This window comes from Nestor notabilis, unplaced genomic scaffold (genome assembly GCF_000696875.1).
Source record: "Nestor notabilis isolate BGI_N333 unplaced genomic scaffold, ASM69687v1 scaffold10332, whole genome shotgun sequence".
In the NCBI taxonomy this organism is placed as follows: Eukaryota; Metazoa; Chordata; class Aves; order Psittaciformes; family Psittacidae; genus Nestor; species Nestor notabilis.
In genome coordinates this window covers 1-11,587 of record NW_009916960.1, presented here as the reverse complement: position 1 = coordinate 11,587, position 11,587 = coordinate 1, and the positions used below count along the sequence as shown (strand labels likewise).

Below are 11,587 nucleotides of genomic sequence, written 5' to 3'. Positions count from 1 at the left end.
TAACAGGAAAGAAGTTTTGAGTGCAAGATGTGTGGGAAGACATTCAAACGTTCCTCCACCCTCTCCACTCATCTGCTGATCCATTCAGACACACGGCCCTATCCCTGCCAGTACTGTGGCAAGCGCTTCCACCAGAAGTCGGATATGAAGAAACACACTTACATCCATACTGGTGAGAAACAAAACATTCCCAGTAAGCAAATGCAAATTAGAGTCCATCATGTTGCTACTCATACACAGATCCCAGACACAGAGATACGGGACTGGGGATAGGTGGCCAGAGGCACCTATCTTACCCTGAGCGGTAAGAAAGCAGAAGGTCTAAGCATCACTGAGATGCATGTCCTCCTGCGTGACAAGGAGGTGGTTATTGACCAGCCTCGGGAGACTGTCATGGTTGTACCTAGCCCTGGGTGCAGACAGAGAATGGGTCACATAGCTGGAGAGGACTGCCTCTGGTTCTTCTCACCCTCTGGTGCTGGATCAGAGCACAGACACATTAGCAGGACACTAGCACCCTGGTGCCCAAGTATAGCCAGTCAGGTGTGCATCTGCTAAAGGGCGTTTCTACCTCCCCTCTCTCATCTGTTGAAATGTTTCTTACCATTTTCTCTGCCCTGCAGGGGAGAAGCCCCACAAATGCCAGGTATGTGGCAAAGCCTTCAGCCAGAGCTCCAACCTCATCACTCACAGCCGCAAGCACACCGGCTTCAAGCCCTTCAGCTGTGAGCTCTGTGCTAAGGGCTTCCAGCGCAAGGTGGATCTACGGAGGCACCGGGAGACCCAACACAGTCTCAAGTGAGGGATGGCTCCAAGTCTTTGCTGGAGCTCCCACTGCCAGTACATGCTCCAGGGAAGAAGTCTCTCCCCAGCATCTCCATCCACCGTGGGGCTGCCTACCCTATGAAGCTCATATAGTGTCCTGTGTTCCCCTGGGGGCTGGCAAAGTCATGTCATTGGCTTTGGAGTTCTGGCAGCCCAGGGCCTTGCACATCCCAGTAGGTGACAAAGAAACCTGCAGGAGCTCTCACTTTTCAATTACAACAAGTGCCAGCCCACATCTGACATCACCTGCTCCAGTGCAAAGCCAGAGGAGTTCCTCCAAGGTCACTATTACTCTGGTTTTACACCATGTGCAGGATTCAGCTCATCAGACTGAACCAGCAGTGAGGTGGGAACTCCTGGGCTAGTGGGAGCAACAATCTGAGCCAAGCCAGTGCTGTAACCATGTTCTGCTTTGATGGTTAGGAAGATAAGGCCAGGGCATGCAAATAGACTGAATTCAGTGAGCTGTGTTCAACACGGACAAGGCTTCTGCAGAGACTTGCCCAGGTCATAAATTCTGGCAATTGGCACCTAAAGTAATTTTCTTCCAGCAGAACATTTACTGTGATCAAATGACAAGTTAACTGTGTTGTATTTTTAGCTTGGAGTGGGAGGAAAACACTGAAGAAACAGCTCCTTATCCCTAGCTGATAACAGGGGTCTCTAAATGCATTCCCCATATGCACCACGCTGCAAAGATCCCTGGGATAGTGGCAACCAAGAAAGCTCCTGAAAGAGCCATGCCAAAGCATGAGGCATAAGCTAATAAGCCCCATGTCTCAGTACCACACAAGAGAGACTAGCTGCTCTTGGAATCCAGGCTAGTATGTCCCACAGTATTTCACTGCATGCTTGACGTACCTACTCAGAGGTGTCCTGGGCAATCCTGTGTCACTGCATGGTCAGGAATGGCCCTTGGATATCAATGTCAAGGGCCAGAGTTCTGTTTTCCAGCCACTCTCATAAAGGAGGAAGTGACCCAGCCTGTACATTTTGGCAGAGTATGCAAGTACCTTACAAATATTGTACAATCAAAGCTGTGGTATTTTCTCCTTCTTCCAGGTCTAGGGGTTAATGCAAAGCACTGGAATAAGTAAAGAGCCAGTTCCCCTCCAAACTGTGCTATATTCTTGCTATATAACCTTGGGCAAGCCACTGCACTGGGCTTTTATTTCTCTGCCCCTCCTGGCGATGTGGAGTCATTCACTCAGGTTTGTAGAGTCCCTTGAGTTTTTAACAGGAAGGACAAAGTATTATTATAGCATTAAAAAGACAAGTGCTTTCTGTTAAGCAGGGCATTGTAGCAGCACACAGCCCACTCCATAACTACATCCCTGAATACATGGCCTTGGACAATAACACCAGTGGGAAGTAGCCTGGAGAATGGGCCATCACGGGCAAAGAAATGGTCCAAGTGGAAAATTCACTTACTGCCAGGAGAGGTCTGTCCTGCCCTCAGTTACATTGCTGTAAATCCAGTTATTCTCCTAAAACCTAAAATGTACTTGCCCCTTTTTTATGCTGTGCTTAAGCTGTTAGTCATTATTATGCATTCTGGAAGCTCAAGAGTCTGTACTCCTGGCTTTACTTGTACGCTGTAAATATGTATTTATACTTATTCTAATGTATATTTTTATTGCACTATACCAGACAGTGACAACATGTACAGGCCTGCTGGGATTTATCTGATAAATCTGTTCCCTCTTGGTAACTGGGCTAACATAACTTGTTCCATGTTAAAAACACCCATTTCAAGAAAGGCTCATACTTGGTTCAGGAGGTGCAGGCAGTGGGATGGAGGGGAAAAGGAGAAGAGAGAGAGTACAGCATTGCCCCATATGGTTCAAATGGAAATAAAGATGGAAGTTCACATGCAGAACAGGGCTCCCAAAGTTAGACTTGAAAGGAATCAAATTCAGGGAGCAGAGGCCTACTGGCTACAGAACAGCCACAAACAGTGCTCAAAGCCTGGGATAAGAGACATTCATCCTCAGAGACAAATTGGTGCAGAGCCCCACATAGGCAGCAAGTCAGCTCTGCAGAGCAAGAGGGCTGTGCAGCTACAACCACAGATGACATGCGACTGTGTGCCCAGCAGAAAGCGTTACCAAAATCCACATTTTTTTGCTACCAGAACTGCTGTCCTTTCCTGAGTCATGCCAGAACCTGGTCAAGGCAGGGACTCCAGCAGAGCTGTATGACCAGTGACAGAACTGGGCTTAAGGAACTGGTCCCCACGTCCTGACTGTAACACCAGCCACACACACACGTGTGAACACCCTCACACACGCACAAGCCTTACTCAAAGTAAAGTCATTTCAGCTTATTGAAACTGCTGCCAAAAATACAAACCCTGTTTATCCTCCACAAATCTGCAAACAGAAATATTTAAAGAGCATGTCAGCGTTTGAACTGCTCAGCAGTAAATACCCTCCAGCCCCAAAACACACAGGCTCCACAGCACAGACTTCCCTGCCTGTGTCTTGGCACAGTAGGTGTGTTTGACTCCTCTGAAGCTGCCCACTTTGGGCCGTTCTGGAGGGAAGTGCTGGCACACACGGATTGGCACTGTGGCAAGACTGCCTGTAAAACCACTCATAAAAGCAAATCAGGCAGCTGGTTCTTCTGAGCCTGCTGAATAAGGGCTACTCTAGCCATTAGATTTCCATTCCTATCTTTGATTTCCATGGTACAGAGGAGGTATAACCTTCAATGGGCAGCTGGGGTCTTTAGTCCTAAGGTTGTGCTTCTACAGCTTGCTTTTCCGTCCTAACTAAGCAAGATGACCCCAGTCCTGTCTTTTATTTGCCCAACACTCTAGAGCTGGGTGACCCACTCCCACCAGCACTGGGAGCATATCTCTAGCAACGCAGGCTGTGGATGGAGGCCAGCTGGCAAAGGTGGAGTGAGACAGTAGAGCCAGAGTCAGGACCTGAGCAGGGAGGACGAAAGGGAATTAACTTGCAGAATTTTCCACTAAGATGCTACAGTTTCTTCTTCTTGAGTAACAAAGTGGCACTTTCAGACCACTGTGTAATGCCCTGCTTGGTTCAGGACTATGATGCCATCAGTCCAAAGGAAACCCCTGGGCTTTCATCTGCACCCCCTGAAGCTCTGGAAATGCAGGTGAAGGAGCAAAAGAGGAAACAGATCTGCCATTACCCAAAACTCACCACACCAGGCTGGGGGAGAGCATTCCACTCCCAACACAGCACCAACCATGGGCTGTCCTGTTGCATGGAGCAGGCAAAGGGCTCCCATGATCCTTGGAGCTGCTGAATCCACATGACAGGTACGCAAGGATGCTCAGAACCTGTCAGGATCAGGCTATGCCTGCCACCAACTCCAAACACACCTGCCCGTGTTCTCCAAACATGCAAATCCTCCCCAGTTCTGACCATTCTGAAAACAACTAATTTCCCACCATCTCCCCTTGCATCAAAACCATTCTTGTCAGTCAATCAAGGAAACAAATAACAACAAGCAAAATCTCAACTAATCTTCATGGCTGAAGAAAGAGCTGATTGTTTGCCTCCCTCCAAGCCCGCCTTGTATCCTGCACTTCCCCAGTCCTCCTTGCACCTTCTTCCCTTTATTGCCAGGGAAAGAAAATCCTGGTCTTTGGGCTGTTTTGTTTAGCAAATGAGGGACATGCAAAGCAATAACCCCGGGCACTTGTCAGAAGGAGAGAGGTGCCTCTGTGTCTTCCAGACACCCTTTAGGCACTGAGAGCAGCAGCCCAGAAATACTATTATCAAGGGTGGATTTAAGTACGGGCACAGGATGCATCTTTCTCTTCCTAATAACAACAGAGCCACAGGACACCTGCAGGAAGCAGAGCATGGCATTACAGTGGAACTTATGTTCAGGTTGTATTAACCTCCACAGAGTGGAATCCCAGAGAAGGAAAACCCTGAAGTTTTCACATTGTGTTAGAAATGGTTAGGGAAGGCCTAAAAGGAACCAAGAGGAAGGACAGAGAAGAATCAGGCTTCATTTTGGTACAGGTTGTATTGGGGAGGGAGAAAAAAGTAAACTAAAGCTTGCTGAGTCCAGTTGCTTCCCACCCCAGACTTGAGAGAAAGTCTCTTCAGTGAAAAAGGAGATAAGAGCAGAGTCCCTTGTCCTCACAGTAGGTCATTCCCCCAGGGCCACGCAGTGCAGGTGATGGGGACACACCAGCAGGTTAATTCCAGCCCATCACCAGGGCACGCAAGGAGAAACCTGAAAGCATTAGACAATCTCCCAGAAATAGCTGCACACACACGTTTCCTTGTGTAGGGCAAACACTCCTGCTGACAAAGCAGAGAATTTTTCCCACTTTTCCCCTGGAATAACAGGTCCATACAGAAGAGATGGCCAACCCCAGCCACACCAAAATTATTCAAGGATAATAAATCGATCAGTTGCATCTCAGCTGGATGAGAGCCAAGAAAACACATATCCTAGCAGAGCTCTGACAAACCATCTCACAACTAACAGTCACCACAGACACACACTGATGTTAAGGCTGCAACCCTGAACTGAGACTTGAGATCTGCCACATGTTTCCTGCATGACTGAGGGCAAGACATGAGCTCTGGATTTCTGAGGTAGTTCAGCTCACTATGAGGCTCACAGAAAGCTTCACCCCATCTGTGAGAGGAGGATAATGATTCCCCCTCTCCCCTTCATTTCACTTGTTTATTTCAACGGTAAGATAGTCAGGAATGGGACTGCTCCTCCTTATCTTCTACATACAGCACCTCCACAATGAAGCCTTGCTCTTGGCTGGAACGCCCAAGTGCCATATTAATAACAAGAGATAGAAACTCAATTCAGAAAAGCAACCTAGTTCTGTAACTGGCTTAGAAAGAAATCCTCCAAGCACAGCAAGACCCTTACATTAAAACCACTAAACTGCCAAAGGAGAGGAGAAACAGGGCAAGCAGAAACACAGAGAGGATAAACAGCTTTTTCACCAGTGAATAATATTCCAGAGAGAGAGAGAAAGAGAGCTGGATATGGATGCTACAAACCACCAACTTGATATCCTCATTTTAAAGGTGTTTGTTTAATACAAGCATTTTTCAATCTGGTCCTTGGGCTGATTTTGACCTGTTGGCCCCAGGGTGATCTGTGTTCACCATACCAGATGGACAGACAGGCAGAGACCAGAAAGTCCCCAAAGAATGGGGAAATCTGAGGCTGGGGAGGAGCTGAGTGTGCACTGGGCTCAGCTTTGCTCTGATAAGTTTATCAAGCACTGCCGGCTGCTAACTGTCAGCCGGCAAAGTGGGCCTGTTAGGGAGGAGGAACAGCTCCCAGGGCAAGATAGCCCATGCTTTATCAGAGTGCCTGAGTCAAAGAGGGAACTGGAGAGTGAGCACTTTCCAACCACTTCATCTGAACAACAGACAGATTGGCAGGAAAGGCCTGACAGCCCTTCGCTTCTGCCACCCAGGCATCAACAGGGAGCCCCCATCCACACAAATAACCCTGGTAAGTGCAGCATGAGAACTGCAAACATGAACATAGGGGCCTAAGGGAATGCAGGGGGTAGGCTTTCTTAGGAACATTGCATAGCAGGGAGAGTCAGATTTACAGCAAACAATTCGGATGCTTACTGAGCCAGCTGCTCCTGTTCAGTGCCCAGAGCAGCACTTCTCCCCCACACTGCCTTCCCTAGGTCTGGGAGAGGAATCTAGCACTTCAGAACAACAGCAGTCACTAAATTTTGGTGTATAGTTAATTGCTTAGTTTTCCCTTTACTGTTTCTGAACCCCTTTCATGTTTTGTACCCCCCCCCCCCAAAAAAAAAAAAAAAACCCAGTAAAAACACCCAAGTGAACAGAAGAGGAAAAACCTGACCATTCCCATCTGAGCTGCCAGAGTAGGGGCCAACAAATGACCATTCACACTACTGCTAGGGCAGCAATAACCAAATCAGTACAGCTTAAGATCATAGCAGAGAGACACTCCTACATCTGGATGAGCTCCCCTGGACCTCTGAGAGCTCCCTGTCCAGATACCTCAGCTGTGACAGGGAGGGAAACAAGAGATTCCCACATGGCACATCCTTAGTTTCCTGCCTGTATCAGGGGATTTTACTGAGAGCTGGCCCCAGTGTAAGCCCTGACCCTCTGCTAGGAGGATGTGTTCAGACTTGGCTGCCTGTGTGCAAGCGCTGTCCCAGGCCCTCCGTGGGATACAAGGCAGAAAACCTTCTGCACCAACAATGTAGGCCAGGATATCTCCAGTGTGAGCTAGTCACTCAAAGGCTCCCTTTCTGGCAAGTAACATGTCTAGGAAGAAATTTAGCTCCTCCTAAAGCACCTATCTAGAGCAGTACAGAAGTCATGCCTTCAATGCACCTACTTTTCTCCATGAAGAGAAAAGGAGCCTCGTATCTCATGTAACTTTAGATGTCTACAGATGAGTCACACCCCTGTGGTTTCTGCACTACTCTCAAGCCAAGTTTCTCACAGCTGTTTCTGTTCCAATCCATAATCTACTGTTCTCCAGGCCATGAACAACCTCTAAGCCGTTTAATTCTTCTGTGCATCAAGGGCTCCTAAATAAGCTCCAAGTACAACAGCCACATTCAGCACTGGCCGACACAACTCTGAGGTTCAGGGCTTTCTCATGAAGAATAAGGAGTTAAAAATAACTCTACCCATTGATTCTGCCTTCCTCTTGAATAATTTTAAAGCAATGAGACTTTATCTTACATCCCAGGCCCTTCTATATTAGGAGCTTTGGTGGGATTTTTGGCAGTGGTCAAGTCCACTGGTTTCTTCTCCTTATAAAATAAAAATTATCTCTTGTCTCAGTTGAGGAAGGGGAAGTCAGAAATGATGGAGCATTCCTGTTCTTGAAAGGGCTCCATCCTGAGAGTGTGGACATGGTGAACCAGAGTGTCAGTCACACATCCCTACCCAGCTCCTTATTTAGATCCAGCCTCAAGTAGCTTGACTGTAAATCCATCAGGCTTGGTGGAGACCCGGGCGTGACAGCACATGGAGAAGAGAGTCCAGAAACTGATACCATAGCATCATGGAGAACACCACATAGGAGACTCAAAACTCAAAGAAGAAGGATTGCATTCCTGGCTTTGACATTGTCAGCTGATCTGAACCAGTCACTAGCCCTCCCTATGTCTCAGGTTTCTCATTTGCAAAGAGAGGATAATGACATGGACATGCTTTGAGATCTATGGATAAGAGCAAGGTAGAATTGCTGCACACACAGAGTAACCTTACCCTGGAGTGGCATTGTGAAGAAATCCCACAGAAAATACAAAATCCCACAGAAAGCATCAAAGGGAGGTCTGCATTGCCATCTGCCAACCTGCATTTGTCACTTTAAAATACTTGCCTAAATCTGAACAGGCCAAGTAGAAATGGAACTCAGGTCACCTGGACTTCCAGTCTTGTTTGTTAACCAACTTTCTACCTTACATCCTTGAAGTATGACTAAGTAGAACATCCCAAGTTAAAACTCTGGTCTTAGGAAAAGTATCATGTACTATTGCTAAGATTTGAAAGATACTGATAAAATTATGAACCAAACTTATTTTCTAGTGCCTTACATTAACGGCAGAGCTGACAGGGCAGAAAGCCTCTGGTTTCAGAGTGAGTGTGCAGGGGACAGCTGAGGTTTCCCATCTTAACTGCAACATAAAGAAACAACTAGCTAAAAAGTCAAGAGAGCTGTGTCCACATGCCTGCCACATAGTGCCACAGCAGTGGTGCTGCAGACTCAGAAATACTAATGATACTTTGCACATGAATAACCTAAAGATTTCAAACTGCTCCTCAAAGATGGAAACATCTTATCCCTGTTTTACTGCAAGGAAACTAAGTGCCAAGGAGAGAGAAAGTAACTGGAGGATGTACAGAGGGTGAATAAAAGATCTAAGAAATGAACCAAGGCATTTTAGCTCCCAGTTCTTACTTATATCATTTGGCAGTGGACAAAATTCAGACCTGTTGCAATATAAACAGTTGCATAAGTTGTACCAGTGGAATTTGGTGCGTTCTCTCCAAATTCTAAACAGGCAGATGAGTGGCTTGGAGCTCTGGCACACCTTTACTCACACCATACCTTGCTATTTCAAGTCTGGAAGCAGCCACTACATACTGTGACCTATTTCAAGCCAAATTCCTATTTCTTAACTATGTGCCCCCTCTGAAGAGAGCACGACATACAGCAGTCAGCAGGATTTAGCCCCTAGCCAGCAAGTTTTCTCACAGCATCACTATAAACTTTGCAGGAGATACAACACAAACCTTGTGGTTTTCAGGATCAATACTTTGTATTTTTGGGGCACCATCTCCTCAGCCCCACTTCCTCAATCCCAAAGTCCCCAGCAATCTTAGCTCAGAAGGGAATGTGCCTCAGGCCTTCAACTGAAGGGCTGTCATCTGCAAACCCTGAAGACTGGATGTGGCCATGGTTTTATCACTGGCCACCAGCTGCCTGTAGAGCTCTTGCCTCCTCCCCAATGATTCAGCAAATCTTCTCCAAGGAGAAAAACAAGCACATAAATGAACAAATCACAATGTCAGATTACAAAGATGAGCGGGGAAAAGCTGTGGCTCCAAGGAGGGAGAGAAAAGCTGGTGAAGGTGCGTGATCCAAGGCCTGACAAAGAGAGGGGGCCGATAATAATGTAGGAAGAGGGTTGTAATTTGGATTCTTTACACTGTGAAACACTACTAATAATAAACAAGAACACAACATGGAAGGAAGTGAAGCACATTCTGCCCTCTGCTATCTGGCCATTGCACAGGGCTGATATGGATTTTTACTGGTATAGATGAGAACTGATAATCCATTCTGGTTTACACTGGAACAAAGTTCCACTAAGCAAACTGTTTTCAGGAGTTTCTGCTCCCTATATCCAAGATTTTCAACAGTTTGGAAGCCCATTGTCAAGCACTTCAAACATTACTGTTCCTGAAATAAAAACTTCTGTAAGTCATTTGTACCAAGGCATGGCAGAGAGCAGTTAAAATTGATGGTTTAACTTCTGACAGTTTTGGCCACTGTATCACATTTATATATTATAGGCCTTTTCCACAAGAATTTTGTTTCTTGCTGTAACCACTCCTGAGTGAAATACAGTATGAGCTTTACAGTCCATAGAATAGAAAGTAAAGAAGAAACTTCAGCCAGACCATAGTTTGGAGATGGAATATTTCCCACAATGGCATTCAGTCCTGACACTCCAGTCAGAGCCCAGCCTTCCAAGATTGCCATGAAATCCTAATGAAAATAACAGGGAATTACAGTTTTTAGGCTCAAAAGGGAAGACGTTGTCACCATGTTCCAGTATTTCAAGGGTGGCTACAACGAACACAAAGATTTCCATTTTAAAAGGGGTCACATGGAAAAAAAAGATGAGGGGTAATGGCCAAGTTTTCCCAATGAGAACAACCATCCACTGGAATAATCTCCCTGGGGAAGTGGTGGATTCCTCAATGTTGGACACTTTTTAAGACTTGGCTGGACAGTGTGCTGAGCTGTCTTGTCTAGACCATGCTTTTGCCAAGAAAGGTTGTACCAGATGATCTGTAAGGTCCCTTCCAAGCTGGGAGTCTATGATTCTATGAAAATGTGGTACTACTGCACTCTACAGGCTGAAAACAGTGAATAGATAACTCAGGTTTTTAAATCACAATTTCTAAGCCAGGCTCATCTCTTTGGGGAGGGAGGCTGGCTCATGGCTCCTGGGTATTTGGGCCTGGTGGCCCTGCTTCTGCCCCATCCCGGAGTCTACAGAATGAACACACCCATTGCCCACCCTGTTGGGACAAGCAGAAGGAACAGCAGTGGCTGTAACACACACACACAGGCCACCAACCCTGACTTAAGGACTCAAGTGACAATGTCCCCATTGTTTTTTGGTGCCAGGTGGGAACATCTGCAGCCATACCAAGGGTCTTGTGTGCACAATGCCAACTGAGCACTTCCTTACCTGTGCTACAGGCTCACTGCACAGATCTGTCTGGTATGTCTTGTGTCTGAGAAGTTTATGGATGGTCTTCTCTTGCAGTGGCAACCCAGAATGTGTCAGCTGTTGAGTGGTCTGCTTTGATGAAGCTCTTTTCTGGAACTGCTTCTTCTGTGCATCCTTTTGGCCTTAGGTCTTAAAGCCTGGCTTCTTGTGCATCCATCATCACAGTTGCAGCTGTATCTTTTTGTGACAGGCCATTGCAGCTGTAGATTCTTCCTCATGGCCCCCCATGTCTTCTCACCTAAAAGCTTCCTCCCTTTGGGAGTAATTTTTCTTGCTGGGAGTGTTTTTATGCCTCTGGGTTGAGTAATTTGTTTTGTGTGTGAGCTGCTCACACGGACACGGGACAGGAACAACAGGACACGGACAGGAACAGTCCCCCGACCTTTAAAGTGGTCAAATGCAAAGGATGGAAAAGCTTGAGCCACTGAAATGCTTTCTGGGACAGAGGCAGAATATTTCTGCGTGGCTTGAGTGGGAAAAGGGCGGCGAAAGGTGTGCCTTGTACGCTCAGTAAGAAGTTACCGTCCTGGGATGGTACAAACTGGGCTGGGAGCGCAGCCGCTGCTAGGACCACGATCGATGCGGTGGTGCTGCCGCCCGGTGACGAGCAGTCGGTGTCGCAGCCCATCCTCTCACTTTCCACAGGCGGAAGGGTGCCCGGGGGACCATCTGTCACTGTGCTACTGTTCAGCGCACTGTCACCAGAAGCGTGCCTCTCATCCATACAGAGCCAGCAGACTACCCACCAACGCCAGCTCC

At 47.0% G+C, this 11,587-nt stretch overlaps 1 protein-coding gene across 1 annotated transcript in view; it reads left to right on the top strand.

Annotated features, from left to right (window-relative positions):
- GFI1B (growth factor independent 1B transcription repressor) overlaps positions 1-1,286 on the top strand; it is a 4,527-nt gene extending 3,241 nt beyond the window's left edge. The window contains exons 5-6 of the mRNA XM_010024848.1: positions 7-172; positions 624-1,286. Coding sequence (XP_010023150.1) covers positions 7-172; positions 624-802 — 345 coding nt within the window. The 3' untranslated portion in view covers positions 803-1,286. The remainder of the gene's footprint in view (positions 1-6; positions 173-623) is intronic.
- The last annotated feature ends 10,301 nt before the right edge of the window (positions 1,287-11,587 follow it).